This window comes from Phodopus roborovskii, unplaced genomic scaffold (genome assembly GCF_943737965.1).
Source record: "Phodopus roborovskii unplaced genomic scaffold, PHOROB, whole genome shotgun sequence".
NCBI lineage: Eukaryota > Metazoa > Chordata > Mammalia > Rodentia > Cricetidae > Phodopus > Phodopus roborovskii.
Window position 1 is genome coordinate 7,111,464 of NW_026126525.1, and position 20,083 is coordinate 7,131,546.

General features: G+C 39.5%; 2 protein-coding genes across 2 annotated transcripts in view; one reads left to right on the top strand and one right to left on the bottom strand.

Moving 5' to 3' along the window:
• Window positions 1-20,083, top strand: part of Rasgef1b (RasGEF domain family member 1B) — a 154,157-nt gene that overhangs the window by 14,496 nt on the left and 119,578 nt on the right. The window lies entirely within an intron of this gene.
• Window positions 9,334-10,124, bottom strand: LOC127232493 (60S ribosomal protein L7-like). Its single transcript, XM_051198640.1, has one exon. The coding sequence runs from the start codon at window positions 10,116-10,118 to the stop codon at window positions 9,372-9,374; it is 747 nt and encodes a 248-aa protein (XP_051054597.1). The 5' UTR covers window positions 10,119-10,124; the 3' UTR covers window positions 9,334-9,371.

Genomic DNA, 20,083 nt, shown 5'->3' on the forward strand with positions numbered 1-20,083 from the left:
GTTGATAGCCATATGGCTGTCCCTTTATAGCCACTTCTTAGTGCTTATATATTTTATCTCTTTTTAGTGGATATATTTTATGAGGAGAAAAATGTTAGTTAAAAACAAAACAAAACAAAAACCCCTCCACGTATGGTTGTATGGTTGGTTCAGAGGACATCGTGTGACTTACCATGGAGTGTTCCAGGAGACTGACCCTCATGTGCTGCACACAGACAGATTGGAAAAACTTTCCGGAAACACAGCTAGGCTGCATATCCTATAAAACTTTAGGCTCCCAACTTTTGCCATCTATTTCTAGGAATAAGGAAATCTAGGAATCTAGGAAATAACGGAAACACATGCTGTCCTGCATTTAATTACTTCAGTACTTATTTCAGTGTCATTTATAATGACAGGGCTTAGAAATGATGGAAAACTGTCCAGGATTGGCTTTTGTGAAATAATTCAAGCCAGGAGTAGGCTGTGGAGTTGTCAGAGCATCTTTCCAAGGGAAGACCTCAATCATGTCTGCTGTCAGAGTTCACCATCAGTGGCATTGGCTGCTGGGGAAGTGCTCTATTCTAGAACAACCCAACGAGCAGAATATCCACGGGAAGCCAGGACTCCATGGAGGTTCTTTTTTGCTTTATGAAGTAGCATCCACACAAAATATTTTTAATGGCCAGAAAAACCCTGCAAATACGACACAATATATTTTTATCTGTACTTTCTAAGCCTAGGCTGGCTCCCAGATGCCTAAGAGTGGAGGTGATTTATTCCTGTTTATTCCTGTCTTCTTACCTAGTGAGGGTGTAGCCAAGAATACAGGAATTTAGAATTCATGGTCTACTTAAGTTCCTGTCTTAAGAACTCATCCAAATTTGTGCTCCAATGCTAATTTCCAACTTTTTGTAATTGATGTGTTCAGAAAGCTTGTATCTTATACAACCATAGCACTCCAGATAAAGTCCTGTTGTTAGTATCAACTGCATCAGGTTGTTAAGTAAAAGTACACAATTACAAATAAATGGCACAAATGTCAAAGAAAGATGTGATATAATGAATTGTCTCCCTCCCCTGCCTTTCTGAGACAGGTCCCATTATGAAACTACCTCCCCCCATTTTTTGTGCCTAAGCCTCACTACCCAGTCTAAGCTAGCCTCAAATACAAAGATCAACCTGCCTCTGCCTCTGGAGAGCTGGGATTAAAGGCAAGAAGCAGGAACCCAGCTCTAATCTTTATCATTTATAGCAAATACATTTCCCTGAACCCCACAGCCTGTCTCAAATTCTATAGCTCCTTGTCCCCATTTCTTTCTCTAATCTCCCCCAACTTTATTAAAGCACTTGAAATTTGAGTGTTATATTTTCTTTCTTTTTTGTTTGTTTGTTTGCTTGGATTTTTGTTTTGTTTTGAGACAGGATATTTCTACATAGCCCTAGCTGCCTGGAAATTCAATACGTAGACCAGGCTGGCCTTGAACTCATAGAGATCCACCTGTCTCAGCTTCCCAAGTGCTGGGATTAAAGGTGTCTACAGTGTACCACTACACCTGGCAAAAAGTATTATATTTTCAAGAAAAATCTTTGTCTCTTTTAAGAATACAGGATTTAGTCTTTAGGTTATATCTGTGAGCTCAAAATACTGATTACTGACAAATAGGAGTAACATGTTATTTGCAACCAAATTTGGAAAGTTTTTGGCTTGTGAAAGACTCAGTCTTTGTCTGATTATGAAAGTAATAGTCCCATCCTTCCTCATTGTGAAAACTTGAAAATCTTAGGGACACTCACGAAGGAAATAAAAATTTCCACAAAAATAACCACAGTGACTATTCTGACATATTTCTTCCTACTTATGTATACATTTGTGTTACATTACATCATTTTTCAACATGTGCAGTTTCCTTCCCAGTGTGTATCCCCTTCACATTACAGAGTGACTATTTAAAAGAGTCATTAAATGGATTTCTAAATCATGTTTTAATTACTAATGTGTGAGCATATTTCTATAGCTTAGCTATTTTAACAATAACTGATTCTGAACATTTCTATTTCTGACTTTTGTTGTTATAGACAGTGCTAAAAATAGACAATGAAACACTTGTATATAGAGCTGTGTGTTTGTGTCATTGCCACTGAGAGTAGATGGTGAAGTTTTGAATCGGCTTTCCATACAAAGCATAAATTACATTTCAAAGAGATTGTTCTGTCTGTATGCTTGCTAGTGACTTGTAAGGGTGCCAATCTGATGGAATCAGCATCAGCACCAAATATCACCTATCACCTATTTAGTTTTGTTCTGGTGCTTTTATTTGTACTATATGTTCACCAGTAGTACTGTTTGTTGTTGTTGTCAATTGTGTTTTTTGTATTTCTCCTTCTCCCTTTTGTGTACAGTTATATCCTTAGTCCATTTTTCTATTTGAATCTCAACAACTCTATGTTAAACATTTTCTTAGAAAATGTGACGACGATGCAGGAGAAATATAGACATATTTAATTGTTGGGTCGTATAATGCTTCCCCCTACCCCTTTCTCTACTTTTCCTTGTTTTTCTTTCTGTATTGCCTCCCTCTCCCTTCCTCTCCTCCCCCAATCTCTTCTGTATATTTTTTGGACATGTCTATATCACACTGTACATGTGGTGGTTAGGTTAGAGATGAATGTATAGCATCATGGTTTTCATCCTGCTATGTGGATCTGGGGCTTGATCAATAAATAATAATCATAAATACAATACTGACACAGTTTTTTTTTTTCTATTGGCCAGTTAATGTTTTAAGGCATTCACAGAATTTTATAAAGTTCTGTAAATAAACAGAACTTTGGTTCATGGGGGAGGAAAATCAGAGGGCCAAGGGTATCCTGGGTGGCACAATAAGTTCTAGGCCAGCCTGGGTTACATAATGAGACTCCCAGGAAGGAAGGAAAAAAAGAGGAAAGAAGGAAGAAAGGAATAAAGGAAGGAAGGATGGAAGGAAGGAAGAAAGGAGGGAAAGAAGGGAGGGAGGAATGGAAGAAAAATAACATAAAATGTTTCTAACCTGCCATAAAAGATTGAGACTTTTAAAATAGATTTTCTTTTATATTAATCAGCATCAAAATTTGCATAGTAAGCAGCAGATATAGCAACTTACAAAACTTAGATGTATAAATAGAACCCTTATACTTGGAAAAGCTGTCTTCTATAACCACACACAACCTGTAACATTAGACCAGCACAGGGGGGGCTGAGCTCTAATGAAGAAGGCTGGTCCTGTCACTGCTCCCAGAAATTGTCAGTACCCTCACACCAATGGCATTACAACACTGTTTACCATTTAATAAGTGTCCACATGTGTGTGTCTCTGCCTCTACATTGGTTAATTAGAGAGAGGAATGTGTGCATTTGTGGAAGTAACCCAATGCCATCAACTTTCTCTTCTTCCATGGCCTGTTGTGTGAGTGGTTTTCTTTAACACTAAACCGCCATATGATTAGTGACTTCTGATGTCTAGGACAAAGATCTAGATTAATTTTACTAATACCATCATCAGAAAGTTAGTTTCTTCTTCGTTAAAACATGATTTTTTTTAAAATATTTGTTTTTCAATTGGGATACCATATTGAATTTTTAAAAGATCTATTATATGTTCACTTGTGTCCTCCCCAGGAGAGGGAGTCTAAACAGAAGGCCACATTCTCTATAATTGATAAAAGCCTTATATTTTGATTGGAAGATTATCAAGGAAAATTTTTATGATATAGAATTGGAAATTTTATTAAAGATATTTAAAATACTCAGAACAAAGTGAGACACACCCATTGTGAGTATGGGCTCCTCAAGGGAGAGTCACCAAAAAAAAATTTTTAATAGTAAAAAGTAATAACTAGCTAGCTCCCAGCTAACTATGGGATACAAGAGACTGTTCTGTTGATCTCTGTGACAAAGGTGTCTATGGAGATCACATTCTACACATATAGGATGTCTCTTAGTCTCATTACCATTAACAGAGAATATACATCTTACTTGACAAAATATCTAATACATCAAGAATATGCTATTATAGATGAGAAAACTAAAACCATAGTGATGAGGAACTTGTCCAAGATCAAAGAGATAATGACATTTGAGCCCAAGTCTGTGATCTTCCCATTTGTCTGCTCACTACATCCTGGTGCCTACTGAACCACCAAGCAAAAGCAAGACACTTATAAATAGCTTGACACTTGACAGAACACTGTACACATATCTTGAATTTTTCAGAATTAAATTTTGAGTTAAGTAGATCCGTGATGCTTTTCTTCTTCTGGGCTGGGGATTGAACTCAGGACCGTGGACATGCTAGGCAATTACTGTGCCAGTGAGCTACATCGCCTGAGAACAGTCATGATCGTTTTTGAATAATATCAAGTAAAGACTAAAGCCTGAAGCCCCTTCCCTTATAGGCTGTTTAGCTACATCAAAGAGGGACCGTGTGAGTTTAGGGGTCATGGAGGAAGACAGAGAAGAAAGACAATGGTTTTATTATGCTGGGAATGAAGAACAGCAGAGGAATTTTCAAGTGACAGTGTAGATACATTTTGAGACAGAGAAAGTGGCAAACTTTCTTTCCCAGCATTTGGTATTGTATTTTTGAAACAGAAAGGAGCCAAGATTCATTGTAGCTTGCTTGGGCTCTCACAAAGCATTGGTGTCAAGCTGAGTTGGTACAGTTTCTGCTGTTCTTATAAACAATATTTAGAACAGATTTTATATTTGTTTAGACTTTCTGTTAGAAAGAAAATGGAGATTTGGGGTAAAGTGCATGTCTTGTTCCTGGGGTCCTAATCTGGTCACTATATTTCACAGTGGCTCTTACCCCAGATCATCTTGTCCCTGCAACAAAGATCAGGTTAAAGTGGGGCTGTGTTGGCCCTAGTGTGAATTATAATTCCTGAGAGAAATGGAAAACTCCCATAGAGCTTTGATAAAGATGTGGGCACAGTTCCGAAAACAGCATCCCAGGAAGACTTTTCTATTGGTGTTTTTTTCCATGCTAAATTTATCGCCCAACCCCCACTCTGTGTGTGTGTGTGTGTGTGTGTGTGTGTGTGTGTGTGTTGCTAGTTTTTTTTTTTAAATATGTACTTTGGTGTGAAGGTATCAAATCCCCTGGAACTAGAATCATAGACAGTTGTAAGCTGCTGTGTGGGTGCTGGGAATTGAACCAGGGTCATCTGGAAGAGCAACCAGTGCTCTTAACTGCTGAGCTACCTTTCCATCTCTGTGTCTGTTACTACTTCCAAAACGTTAAATTATTATTTTAAAAAATGTATTTTTTAAAAAAATTATTTGGGCTATCAATAGTCTTATACTTCTTGGTAACTTCTTGGTACCTAGAGAATAATTTTTGCTTTTATGGTAAACAATATCATGACTTATGATCCTTAAACAATGTGTGCATAGTGTAGGAAAGGCTTTGGCCCTCCAAAGGTATGGGTTTATGGCATATGGTATATGGGACTGTGGCAGATGACAGAGGTGGTGATATTTAAGTTTGAGGGTGTCAAGTCTTTTTTTGGCAGCCAATAACATTGACGAGCCCAGAAGGATAAGTATCTGTGTATCAGAAGACTGTTGATAACTGAAACATAGAAGTCAATTTAATTTGGAAGCTTCTGGAGCACAGGGATCCTTTTTGAGGCTTCTAGATTTCCCTCTGGAACCTTCTGCCATGTGTCTCTGTCACTCTGAGCTCTTTTCATAAAACAGATTTTGCCACCTTGTTGTCTTCATCCTACCTGTGGTCTGCTTTCCTTAGGCTTTTAGTACATCTTCCATCTGCCCATTCAGCTGCATTGCTAGTTGATTCCATCTTTTGACTTCCCAGTCCAAAATTCCTAAACTGCTAGGCTCAGTTGTTTTGAGCTCACAAGTTGCAGGTTCTTAAGTTAGTTTGAGAATGAGCTGCTCCTGAGTCCAGTGGCCAGAAAAGTCAGGTCAGATGGGTCCAAGTTATGTGCCTATTCACAAGGAACTGTGTGTCTAATACTTAAATGCTATATGGAAATGGGTATAAATAGGAATAATTAGGAAAATTTGTAAAATATTAGCTGCAGTTATCATTGGCTGATGATATTATACAAATTCATTTTATTTCATCATGGTGGTTTGAATAGGAATGCCCCCCCCCCAATTAGGCATTTGAATGCTGGGTCACCAGGAGTGTGTCACTGGGGGTGGGCTTGAGATTTCAAAAGCTTAAGCCAGGCCCCTTGTCTCTCTTCCTGTTGCCCATTGATTCAGATGTAGAACCTTGAGCTACCTCTCCAGCACCATGTCTGCCTGTTGCCCCCATGATGATAATGAACTAAACTTCTGAACCTGTAAACCAGCCCTAATTAAATGTTTTCCTTTATAAGAGTTGCTGTAGTCAGGTTGTCTCTTCATTAGACACGTTTTTTTTTTTTTTTCCAATTACTACTTATTTATTTTGCGTCTGATTGCATGCCTGTATAGGGCTATGTGCATGCATATGGAGGTGCCCACAAGGTGTGGTGTTAGATCCTCTCAAAGCTGAAGTCATAGTCTTAACCACTAGGCTGACTCTTCAGCCCAATGTGGGCACATAGCTCATAATCAAAACCATAATGTATTTTGAAAATGTTTGCTTGTTTGGTTGTTTTAAAGAAGGGCAGTGTTAGGGCTGGGGATGTAGCTCAGTGCTTGCCCAGCATGCATAACTTAGGCTTGGTCCCCAGCACCAAAAGAGCAAAAGAAATGACAGTATTGAGACCAAGTGACCTTGTAACTCAGCACCAACTTGGTTTATAAAGTTCGATGCTGGCTGAATTTTAGAGTAAGAAGGGGGCCACAATGCTTCCCCTGGCTCTAGTTCCTGAACAATTGCAGCCTTCAGGGATGGTACCTTGCCTCAACCACATAAATAAAAGGCCTCCAATTGCAAGTCAGAGCCTGTTGATTGCAGATCGTGGAATGTTCAGTCTAACTGCAAATTGCTGTAAAGTCTTCAGACTTGGGAACTTGTTAAAATCATACCCTTGAAACAGACTCCAATTTCCCAGGTTCCATTAAACCATCATTTTGCTATGAATTACATTTTGTGAAGGGCTTTTGCTTATATATTGAAGACTGTCGGCTCCGCTTCATTTTACGTAGAGACTGTAGAGAAGCCACGGAGTGTGGGATCTCCAGATCTGCAGTCCAGTCTCATTCAATCTAGCTTTGCGTCTCCATGTGGGAACTTTTGCCTGTTTGCCTCTGGTGTGTTTCTCTTGATGGATAAGCATGGTCTTAAGAAGAGAAGAAATCCTTTAGATTAAGGTCACGTTGAGGAGGGAAGGCATATAACGTCAGATCTACGCTACTGGAGATAAGGAAAGACAGCTTCAAAGACTGAAGATTTTATCCAAGCACAGGGCTCAAACTGAAATGAAAGCCCCTCCCTGTCAGGGAAAAGACCCTGTGTACTTTTAATCCAGCCTTGTTTAACCTGGGGGAAATGAAAGGGGGTTGGGGAGGGGAAGGCTGGTCATTTGCAGGTATGAAAGCACACACTGATCCAGAGCACTTGCGGGGTATAAACTATGCACGGAGCCTCCTAGAAGATATAAACAGGACTCAGGTAGACATTTTCTGACTTGATCTCTAGCTTTACTTAGTATTTATTTTACCATTGAAGAGCAGGCGTGCCATTAAATCTCTCAAAATGCCTCAAGTATTTAGTGAGAACTTAATACATCATCCCAAAACTGAGATGAGAATTCTAAATATGAACACAGGGAGGAAGATGCAGTCCCTCTGCCTCCACCTGCCAAGTGGTAAAATTATAGGTGTGTACCACTGGGTCAGCTGCAGCACAGCCCCTAAGGACATAGTTCACTTACACCTGTAGAGATGCCAACAGACCTTTAAAACCTTACCTATTTTGGGACATATATATATATAGATCATCTGCCATGTGCTAGGCAGGCACTGTCACTGCCCCCCCAATAAAAACCATGAAAGATATGATCCAGTTATATATGTAGGATTATATATTCTTAAGCTAAAATGAACCTAAATCTTCATTTCATATTCCCCATTTTCTGAAGATGCTTTGATATCATTAGATGAAAGTCAAGTATATGTTTGAACTGTCTCTAATGTTTTAGTAACTTCCATGTGAAAGCCTTTTATGTTGTCAGCTAAGAACAAAATGGTTCATCACATTCTTTTTAAGGGTAGTAGAAACAAATAAGTTGTGTGTGTGCATGTGGGTGGGTAGATGGGTATGGGTGTGGGTGGGTGTGGGGGGTGTGGGGGGTGTTAGATGCATCTTCCTCTAAGCTTTGTACACCTATAGGGATTTGTTATTCAGTACCTATACTTAAGATCTCTCTTTATCTCATTAGTCAAGCTGATGATATTGAAGTTCTGAAGATGTCTCAGATAATCACAGGCCCTTTGATCTAGAACATTTCACAGTTAGTGCCTGAGCAGATAGATATTGTCCTGCATTAAGCACAATGATTTTTTTTAATTAGTTAAGTGAGAAGTTAAATTTTAAAAAATCATCGGCAGTGTATAGCTGGTTCTTGGGACTTCTGCTTTGACATGTAGCGACTGACGAATTAGGTTCCAGGGATTAATTTTCCTTGCCTTTCTATAAAATTAGCTGCTTTCTTGGAATTTTTCTTTAATAAATTACATCAAGTTGTTACCAAAAAATAATAAAATTTAAAAAAATTAAGAGCAACCACGAAAATTGCATTCAGTTTCTTAAATGCTCCTCAATGCTGTCAGTGTGTGAAGATCCCTGGGCAGAGCTGGGGTGGAGTAGCTTTAGGATATGAAAGGTGATTCTGTCTCAAAAGAAGGACATACAGGTTAATTCCTCCACCCTGCCCCGTGGAACACAGCCAGGCTTCCCAGAAAGTCAGCCACATCTTCCCCATTGTTTGTGGCTTAGAGTGGGCTGTCTAAAGAATCTGCATTCTGAGAACTCCCGGAGTAAGAGAGTCATACTCTTAAGACAGAATCACAATCACTTTTCTGTACACTCACTTCCATGGCAGGTAGGATAGCCCAGGAGAGTGTAAGTTGCATTACATCAGAACATCTATAATTATCATAACTAACTGCTATTTGAGAAGTTTTAATTTTTTACTACATTTATTTGTGTGTGTGCATATGCATATATGCATATGTGGAGGTCAGAGGACAATTATTTGTGGGAGTCAATCTTCCCTTCCACTACATGGGCCCCAGGGAGTGAGCTCAGACCATCCAGGTTGGCAGCAAGCACCTTTACCTGCTGAGTCATCTTGGAGGCCCCAACTTTTTTTATTTCTAATTTTTTTTTTTTTGCCAAACTGTGACTGTTTATTAACTGACCAGATTAAAAAATACCACAGGCAGCACCTTAGTTCATCCGTCTAATAAGCCTGTTTATCTGGTCTTTCCTGTTGCCAGCATCGCCACCTTCCACAAAGTGAGTGGTCTTTTTCTTCATTCCACCCCGTGGAGAAGACAGTTTGAAAGGCCACAGGAAGTTGTTGGCTTCCTTGAAGCGTTTCCCCACTGTGTAGATCTCATGGATCAGATCCTCCATGCAGATAATGCCGTACTTACCAAGAGATCGAGCAATCAAGGAATTGTCCGCCAAGGCAATTCTCTTCTTAGTGATTTTTCCATAGCCATGCTTGTAGATGAGCTCTTTTACTGACTTCAGGTTGGGGTACCCCCATGCAATGTATGGTTCCACGATCCTCAGCATGTTAATCAAAGCCTTGTTGAGCTTAACAAAAGTGCCATTGAAGATCTGACGAAGACGGAGCAGCTGCAACACCTTGCGGACCTTTGGGCTCACACCATTGATACCTCGGATTCGGATGACGAATGCCAGCTTGGGTTCTGCAGGCACGTAGAAGTTTCCGGCTTTCCTTGCCATCCTAGCCATGTGAATCTCCGTCCGGTATATCTGCCTGTATTCCTTGTGATAATGCTTTGCCTTTTCATAGATGAGCTTCCTCCGTGCCTTCCGGAGCGTCTTCAGTGCAAACTTTTTCCGGAAGCACTTCACCTTCAGCTCTGCGAAATTCCTTCGCTTTTTCTTAAGGGTCTCTGGCACAGCAGGAACCTTCTTTTTCTTCTCTAGCGTGGCCTCCATGGCTCCTTCCAGTCGGGGGGTGGGGTGAGGGGGGGGGAAGAAGAGAGCTATTTTTTTTTTCTTACAATACATTCTGATCATGTTTTCCTCCTTACCTCTCTACTCAATGCAACTTCATGTATTAGCTCTTTTTCTCAGAGAAAACCAAAACCCAATAAAACAAAAAAGCAAGAAACAAATGAAATCCCACAAAAACAAAAATCAAAAACAAACCAATAAGACGAAAATGCCCAAACAAAGCGAAATGAAAGAAAAAGCAAAAAGTTCAAAAAAATACCATCTATAGTTTATTTTATATTGACCAACTAATTACTCCTGGCTGTGGAGGCTGCCCTGGTGTATGGTTGAGGGACACCCTTGGAGAAAAGTGATTTTACATTTGCCAGCAGCTACCAATTGCAGACACCTTCTTGATTAGGAGTGGGGCCCCTAACCATGTCCACGTCCCCTTCTCAGCACTGAGACAACACTTACTTACGTCATTGAGCATGGAGAAGTCAAACCGACACCCAACTAGAAGGAGGGGTGATGCTACTGATCAGCTTTCATGATACTGGAAGATACTCTGCATGGTGCTAGAGAAAAGGTGATCATCAATATCATCCAGCTACAAAAACTGTGACTTACAATGTTGACCTTCCCACAAGATATATTAGTGTGATAGGAGCACAAACACTATGGAAGAAGTCAAGCACTATTTTTTAGTAGATCCGAGGCCTAATCCATGGGATGGAATGCATACCTGATGCTACTAACACGGCTAAGACTGAGACTAGATAGCTCATGGACCTGGGGAGGGGACCTAGTATTATTATTTCTGCTAAAGGACATAGCAAAAAGTGACTCCTGATAACAACACACATCAGAGATGCTTCTTCTTATAGTATATAGAAATTAGCTTGCATATTACAACTGGACAACATGCAGAGAGTAAGAGACTTTGGAGCACTTAGTCCTAAATGAGATGTCCTCATCAAACCCATCTTTTCAGGGTCCAGGGATCTATTCAGAAGAGCAGTAGAAAGATTATAAGAGCAGAAATGATGGATGACTCCAAGGAAGCAGTATCTTCTAGGCATAACAGGCCTGATACATGTATGAACTCGCAGGAACTGTAGCAGCATACACAAGATACACAGATTCAAGCCAGACAGGAACACAGCTATTTTTAAGAGAGGCATCAGCCTTGAAACAGAAGTCAACTAGGCACACTCCATTGCCAATTGCACCATACAGATATAGAAAACCAAATGTAGGCATAATTACAATAGAGAGTCACAATCCCAGTGACCCCAGAAAATGTAAACCTTACTCATGAAATGGAGGAAAGACCCTTTTCATTTAGTGGGAACAAACTACTCTCTTTTTTTTTTTTTTTTTTCTAGTTTGAGGGATCCTGAAAAAAATTACTGTGTCTTTGTAGTCTTGGTGATTCTTAGGTAGAGTTGGTTGGAATATTCATGCCAAGTGACAAGTGGTTTCATTAGAGTTCTTTCTGTTCTTTCTAGATAGTTCTTTTGCCTGGTGATGCTGGGAAGAGCACCTCCTGTCTTCCCTGCTGCCCATCAAGCCTGTCTCAGGCCTGCGACTTTACTCATAGCATCAAGAATTCATATTGCTATTGGATCCTTGCACTATTTACCTATTTACCTATTATGTCGATAATGAGCCTTGCAATCTTTTATCTCAGTATTAGGAAGGCAGAGGCAGGAGGCTCTGTTAGTTCAAGGCCAGACTGGACTACATGGTGAGTTCCAGGTCAGCCAGAGATACATAGTGAGATCCTACTTCAAATATATATGTGCCAAGAGTAATAGCAAACTTAAAAGAAACTTAGGCAGAACAAGAAGGGTCTGCAGAAATAAGTCTTCAAGACTGACTCTTCTTTGAGAGTGAAATGAAATATGCCCAGTATTAATATCTTCTCAAATTTCCCCATTTCAGAACCCTTGCTTAATCATGTATACTTATCATGCGTACTGTCACTCAAGTCTGCATGTCACCTGTTTCTGAAAGTCAACCAAGAGAACCATGAACCCCATTGCCAGAGCCCCCAAACACAGCTTACACATGTGCCAGATTATGATTGTTAAATCAGGGGGAGAAACAATGTATTTTACATCAAGGCAAAGGACGTCTTAGATACTTGTGAGATCAGTAATCACTCCTATGACTTGACCATCACTGCACTTTCAGATTTTTCTCAAGTTGTATTTATGATAAACCATTAGTGATATTGAAGCATTTCCTTTCATTAATAGTTTTTAGATGTTCTTTGTATAGTGTGGCCAAAATAAAATATTCATGCATGAGGAAATAGGATCATCCCACAGCCGTCAAAATAAATGTGTTCCTCATACTTGGTGAGTTCTGGGTGGAATGTGTGCTTGTTTGAGCAGTTCTGACTGTTCTTGTGTATGTTTGGTATGGAGCCCTCTACGCACCTACAAATGAAATATACCTTCTCATTAAAGGAACAATATGCTTAAGGACTTCCATTCATCAGAAGGTAGCCTGGAGCTAGCACATAGTAAACTAAGATTCAGCTTTACAAAGTGTTCAGAATGTCAGTATTGAGTGAACTAGCTCTCCCTGCAACAATAACCTCCAACAACAGGCACCTGCTCAGCATACTTAATGAGGAATATAAGTAGAACATTGATAGCAAACAGCCTTTAAAAGCACCAACCAATCAGTGACAGCTAATTAACTATGGTGTTACCTCTGAACTCAGACCAGCTAAGGCCACAGGCCAGAGAGAAACAAGTGGGTGCAGCTTTAGACTTTTTCCCATCAGTCCAGTTTCCTTGTGGTTCTGACCAAGCAAGAGACTTGTTTGGCTCCTCTAGGTCCCTGATGCCTCTCTGCCTCCAACTCACAGTTCATCCAGGTAGCTTCCTCTCCCATTGAACTAGATTTCTGGAGCTACCTGGGTACTCGTATCATGGCTAAAGGACACCAAATACCTAAAAATCCAGATGAGATGATGACACATCATCCTTCACATCTGCCCTTTAATTTTTTGGTGGCTGCATCTGGTCCAGATTGGAATGGGGTCCCTGCCAACATCTGGCACACTGGTTGATCCAGTTCCATCTTCCTGCTGGCCAGGTCCAACTTGGACTTACTATATCCTTTCTCCCAGGCAAAAACATTCATGACTTGAATATTTGCCTCACATGAGAGACCTGGAGATGCTTGTCATGATACAGAGGTAATATGGGCTTTGCAAGATCACCAGTCTAGGCATTACAGACGATCTTACAGATGATAGGCTATAGAATTGTCTGCAACTATTCAGTTTGAGGCAAACTTGAGAAAATGTGCTCTTCTAAATCTATTATATTGTAATCCAAGAATGTACTATACAAGTCACACTCTGTAGAATAAAAGGGTCTTTATTACCCTACTAATGTGAGGATAGGATACATGCCATTGGTAGAGGGCAACAGATGCTTAGTTTCAGTGATAGCTATTAAATTTTTCTACCACACTTAGCACCAGAACAATGTAATTCCAGTTTTATCAAGTGTCATAAAAATAGTCTTTTCCAGTGACCTGGGTTAAAGTTGTATGAGTGTGTAGCCACAATTGCCATTGCTAAGATTGCAATGTCAACATACACAATGGATTTCTCTTAGAAAAGTGTCCACGTCTGTGCCATCTTAGGAGGGGCTAGGGGAGTCACTCAGAATGGGCATCAGGTCACAAGAGAGTTAATCTCTCCTCATCCAGGAGACCAGCTCCAGCTGTATTCAGATGTATGTACCTCAGGACTACCTAAGAAAATCAGAGTGCCCAAGGAGGAACTGTGTTTACTTCATCATTTCAGTATTGGAAAAGCGTGTTTTATTTGAAGAAACAACTGGGGATTGATTTCTGGAGTGGGCATGGTTTAACACAGTGGTTTGTATTCCTATGTGTGGTCATTTTCTGAAGAGCCTATTGCAGGGCCAGCACCCAGGCCTGCCACAAAAGAGATTGTCACTCAGTGTGTCTGGGGTGAAATGCTGTAACCTACTTTCATAGTAAGTAACCAGATGCTTTTGATGCCAGCTCCATGAAACATAATTTGAAAAATTAGAGGAAAGAACATGGACATAAAAAATAGAACTCAAATCTTAATTTAACCTTTTACTTGTTGGTTGCATTTGGCAAGTTATTGCACGCTCTGGGTCTGTTTCCTCTGTAAATGAGGATAGAATTGCTCATGTTCCTCACAGACACTTCTTCATAGAATTAAATCCATGAAGAAAGAACACAGAACACGTAGTTTGTAGTCAGTAAATAGTAGTTTTGTGTAAAGGCTCTTGGGGGATTTTATCAAGAATCTAAAAATGAGACTTGGAGGTGGCTGTTAGTCCACTATCAATACATGAATGTTTGTTACTAAAACTGGGGAACTTCTAAGTAAAAGGTACTGAAGTCCATATAAACCCAGGTTATGAAAACACCTTAATTACTAGTGACATAAAGTATAATAAACTCCATGTGTTTATGCTGCATAAATACTCTTCATGATCCTAAGGGGTGCGGGGAACCTTTGTAGTTGACTTTGTAAAATCTTTAGTGAGCTTGTTGCATCTGGCACCTTCCTCAATTGTGTTTTACTATCTCCTCAATGCATAGTATTAGTTTCATGTGTGGCATGTTCTAGATCCCTCAGAAAATGTTCACTTCTTCATTGATCCAAATATTCACAACTAAAAAATGTATTCTAAGTCAATAATATCCATTTTCTGAAAGTTCTAAAAAAAATACCAAAATGATGAGGAGCAATAGCACAGTCTTGTCCAAATCAAATTCCTTTTTTTTTTTTTTCCTTCTGTGACTCCCAGAATGCAGGTCAACTGAAGCCTTTATTTACCCAAGGAAGAGGCCTGTTGGTGTTTACTTTTCACAAGTCTTTATCCTTGCTGTCAACAAATACTTAGCAGGCTTGATAAGAGAGTGAAGCAAGAGATTTGTAGCTTTTTATTTTATTGAAACTGCAACAACTGAACACACTGAGAAAATGAAGTATAAAGAAACAGTAGCTTAAGGATATTTATTATGGGGGTTTCTTTTAGCAAAAAGATAAAAGAAAATCCATGTGTTGGAGGTGGGCCAATCTAAACGTTTAGTAAAGCCTTTCTCCAAATGCAGTCCTTAGATCCCTTGGGTTGACTGAAAGAACTGTTCTCTTAGAGACACCAAGGCTTTGTTTGGTTGTTTGTTGTGTTGGCATTTGCATAGATAGTGCACAGGGCACTGTTAGAGGAATGAAGGCGCCAATACTGATTTTAAAAGGCCAGTTTTACTTTAGACTGTCATTGCTGAAGCAGTACACATGACAAGTTTCAGTCAATCCTGACCCTTGAGTTCTTGTCTTTTCCTATTCCCAGAGATGATGGGAAGTATCCTCCTGTGTGTGGGCTGTGGCTACCTCCAGAGAGCAGATAGCCTGGTGTTTTAGTTGTAAATAGAACTGTAATGGAAGGGCATTCTTCATGAAGAAGAAATAACTGACAAACTATATTTCTTAGGACTTGGTTATTTGCCAGATGTACAAAAACAGGTAAGCTGAGTTGTGTTGCTTCAAGGAAAATAATACTACTATGGGCCATGTTTATTGACAATGGTAAAATCTGGGCTTTCAAGAGAAAATTAAGAGTTTTGGAAACTTACATTTACCCCATGAACTTTACATGAACTCTACCTGAAAACTTTGGGGGAAATACTGGTGGTGATACATAAATGTAATATTATATTACAATGTAATAAAATATATCAACATTTAGGAAATATGCCTAATGTGAACTTCTTTTCGGAATGATTAACAAAATCAGGTATGGGCAATTGATTTGATCAAAAAATGTAAGATAGAGCACCAGAATTTAATATAATAAAGTAGAAGTTTTCAGATTTTCTATTATCACTAAACTTAGGTAATTACTAATATATTGCATTTTAGTCTGGATAGAGAAGAATAATCACATTGGTCCAGAAAGGGTTTTTGTTGTTGTTGTTTTCAAGACAGGGTTTCTCTGGGTAGCCCTGGGTATCTCAGAACTCACTTTGTAGATCAGGCTGGTCTCGAACTTGGGATCCACCTGCCTGCCTCTGCCTTCTGAGTGCTGGGATTAAAGGCATGCTCCGTCACTGCCTAACTGTTTTATTAAAACACTCCTCCCTTTACCAACAACAGATCTGTATGGGACCAGATTTTCCTTGTATAATTTACTAGAACAATATTTGTAACAGATTGAATGCAGAGGCAAATACAAGAGTTCGTGTTTTTTTAATTGGGCCAAAAATCAAAGAGATTTATAAATTTTATAAAGCAATGACACTTTTCTTTACTAAATTGTTTTATCATGGAAAATATGGTTAATTTTAATTTTTATAGTTTTTGTTAATTTAAAACATAATTATAGCTTATTTCATTAATACACTTATAAAATGTATCAAGATTAGTTTCTAGGCATTTATATTAATTTGTATTAATATATGAGTAAGAACTCTCCAAGGTCTTTGTTAATTTTAAAATTTTATTTATTATTGTGTGTATGAGTATGTTTTCTGTATGGAATATGGATGTGTGAGTCTGGGTGCCTGTGTACCAGGGCATGCAATGAAGGTCAAATATTGTCCACCAGGGATTCTGGGCTTACATGGTAAACCTTTACCACTGAGCTATCTTGCTGGTCCTCTTTTGAACTTTTTAAGAGTATTAAGTTTCCAAAGACTAAAATGCCCAGAATTATTCATACTCAGTATATTACTAGAACAGAGTTCTACAGCAGGAGAGAATACTAAAGTAGGTTTGTAGGTGCCTATTGGGAATTGGGTATGCTATATATTGTTATGTGAATGGAGCACGTTTCATTATAATGTATACAATGTGCTCTCACTTGTTTACAGAGGAGAGGAGAGGTTAAGACCATATATATATATATATATATATATATATATATATATATGTATATATATCTATATCTCACACATATAGGCATTATTAACATATGTATTATACAAAAATGTATAGCTACATTATGAATAAGGATTTTTATATTTAAGAAAATAGCCCAGAATTGGGGTAGATTATGGAGTAACTTTCTATGTTGTATCTTTATGTGTTTTAAATTTTTTCTTCAATGAAAACTATGTAATAACTTGTTTAGTTCCTTGTTTGTTTGTTTGTTTTGAGATAGGGTTTCACTGTGTAGCTCTGACTGGGCTCATACTCTGTAGACCCTGGCCTCAAACTCACAGAAATCCCCCTGCCTCTGCATCTGGAGTCCTGGGATTAAAGACATGCCCTACCATGCCCAGTCTTAAACATGTAATAATTTTAAAAAGCACAAATCATACAAAGAAGTGATAAAGTGCTCCATATTAGGTGAGAAGTCTAACTAGAACAGACCCTCAGATTAGCTCCCAACTTTGGCTCCTTATCCATTAAAAGGGCTGTCTGTGCTGGAGTCCAGTGTCAGATTTTAACCCCAGCAGAGTACTTTTTGTCCTGCATCCTATCCCTTTGAAAACATTTATCTTTTTGTAAATATTAAGCAATCTTACTGGCAGTGATTATTTTTGTTAAAGTAGAAGGAACTAAACTTGACAGACAGGGAAAGCCATCTCTCCTCCCTCCTTCCTGTATTTGGTTCTGAAAGAAAAGAAAGATAGCAGAACATGAAGGACAGAAAAGCTAAGGATCATGAACAGAGAGTGCCAGAAAGAACATGAGAAAGGATTCAGATCGGGGGTTGGAAGATGACAGGGAGTGGGAAAGGGAGAGAATGTGGGCAAGATACTGAGGGGGTAGAGGAATTGGTACAGGCTATGAGAACAGGATGCTAAGGAGGAATGGAAGGGGGAAAGAAAATTAGAAACTAGAACATGAGGAAATGGGCTGGTAGCAGAAAGCTGCTGACTTGGGGAGAATTGTGTCCTCTGGAAGTCACTGAGGGATTGCTGACTTTGGCTCTGAGGGAGACAGGAATGAAAATCTGGCAACAGAAATTCTGTAAAGTTCAGAGTCGAGTGGGACATGACACATTGAAAAAAAGATATCAAGAACATTTTGATGTTGCTGGGGCTTTTTACATAGGTATCCTTTTCTGGGTAGTTCACAGGTGTCTACGATAGTTGCCCTTAACTTTCTGTATATGTCTTACATCCAGAAATCTGGGAGCATAGAATTTTCATGGGCAAGCGAGCAAGCGAGGGTCAGAAATGGAGGAAGATGTGTCTATGATCCCTTATCCAGTGAGGAGGAGAAAGAGGCCTTTATCTCTTGGCCATGCAGCTGGAGACAGACAACACGTCTGCCTCTCCAGCTGAGCATCAGCCTCACCACTTCTGACCCAGACAGTCCTTGACAATGGGCACCCCACCCACTGGACTGTGGCCAAGTAGCTGTAGGAGGCAGGGAGTAGTCAGAACGACCTCCGGACTCACTGGGGAAATGGAAAATCTGAGAGCAGAGCAAAGCAGGACTGGCGTTAGCAAAAGCGAAACTCACAGGACATGAACTGGAGCAGCAAAATTGAGGAACAGGGTGGGCAGATGAGCTAGCACTGAGACCAGCAGTCCAGAACACACCCAACTGTGTCTTGACTTCAGGATCCTCTTGTAATTCATTTTGAGGAATGCAGTTATCTTGTGATGACAGAAAATTTGGGGAGTCTGTGTTAGCAGTTTGCCAATGTTGTCAGCGACCAAATTCTCTGTCTCCCCTTGGACTCTGGAATCAGATGGTGCCCAACCACAGATCTGCAGGTACCACACGGTGGGCACCTGCATGTCACATGAGGCACTGGCAGAGCTGGCTTTCCAGGGATAATTTCATGACTTGGTAGTGTAAGACACTAATTACCCTATGGTGGATACTGTGACCAACATCCCTACAAAACAAAGACAGGACAATTTAGCAACAATCTTGCCCTTAGCTAGCGCTGTTACTTTACATCTACATGGAATCCATCTATGGAGGAGTTATGAATGGACTGGCCTTAATGCTGGCTCACTACTTGCCAAAAAAGCAACTCTTCTCAAGTGATGAGAAAAATAAACAAATGGCTAAAAAAATAAAATTAAAAATAAAAATTAAAAAAATTATCCTGAAACTTCTTGTGTGAATCATTTATCAACAGCTTGTCTTTTAAAGTCCTGTATTTTCAGTTTTATGTGAAAAGTTTTATTAAATAGCATCGTTGATTTTTTTTCTTTTTTTTGAAAAAAGTATACTTGGATTTTACTTTTGCCTTTCTTTTGCTACTCAGTGTTAACTCTTATTCAAATTGAGGTTTTCCCCTGTACACCCGTAGTGATGGTCTGGTCCAGCTGACGGATGTGAGCTTGCTTGCTGATGTGTGCCTGAACTTCCTCACCTAAGTGCTTAAAGCGGTGGTTCTTAACCTTCCTAATGCTGCTACCCTTTAATACAGGTCCTCATGTGTGGTGACCCCCAACCATAAAATTATTTCATTGCTACTTCAAAACTGTAGTTTCTCTACTGTTATAAATCATAATGTAAAATCTGTTTTCTGATGATCTTAGGTGATCCCTGTGAAATGGCTGTTTGATTCCATCCCCCAAAAGGACCTATGACCCACAGATTGAGAAACGTTGACTTAAGGGTTTTTCTCCCGAGTTTTATGTTATTCTGTCTGTCCCTTTCCTTGTCATTCATCAGCAGATGTTGCATACCTTTACATTCTCCTTCTGATTTTTAATCTCTAATCCACTATGGGTTTTGTGGTAAATAGCTGTGCACACAAAGCCATGGGCAAGGCTACAGGAACAGGTTCTGATCCAATATAAGAAAAAGACACCTGAACTTCAGCCTTCAGGTCTGTTAGTCTGGGGACTGAAACTTGAGCCTTCAGGTCTGTCTGGAGACCAGAACTTCAGTTATTGGGCCTGGCAGTCTGGGTTTTCATATGTGAATTTTGCATGGTCATCTGGATGCTGAAAGCTAA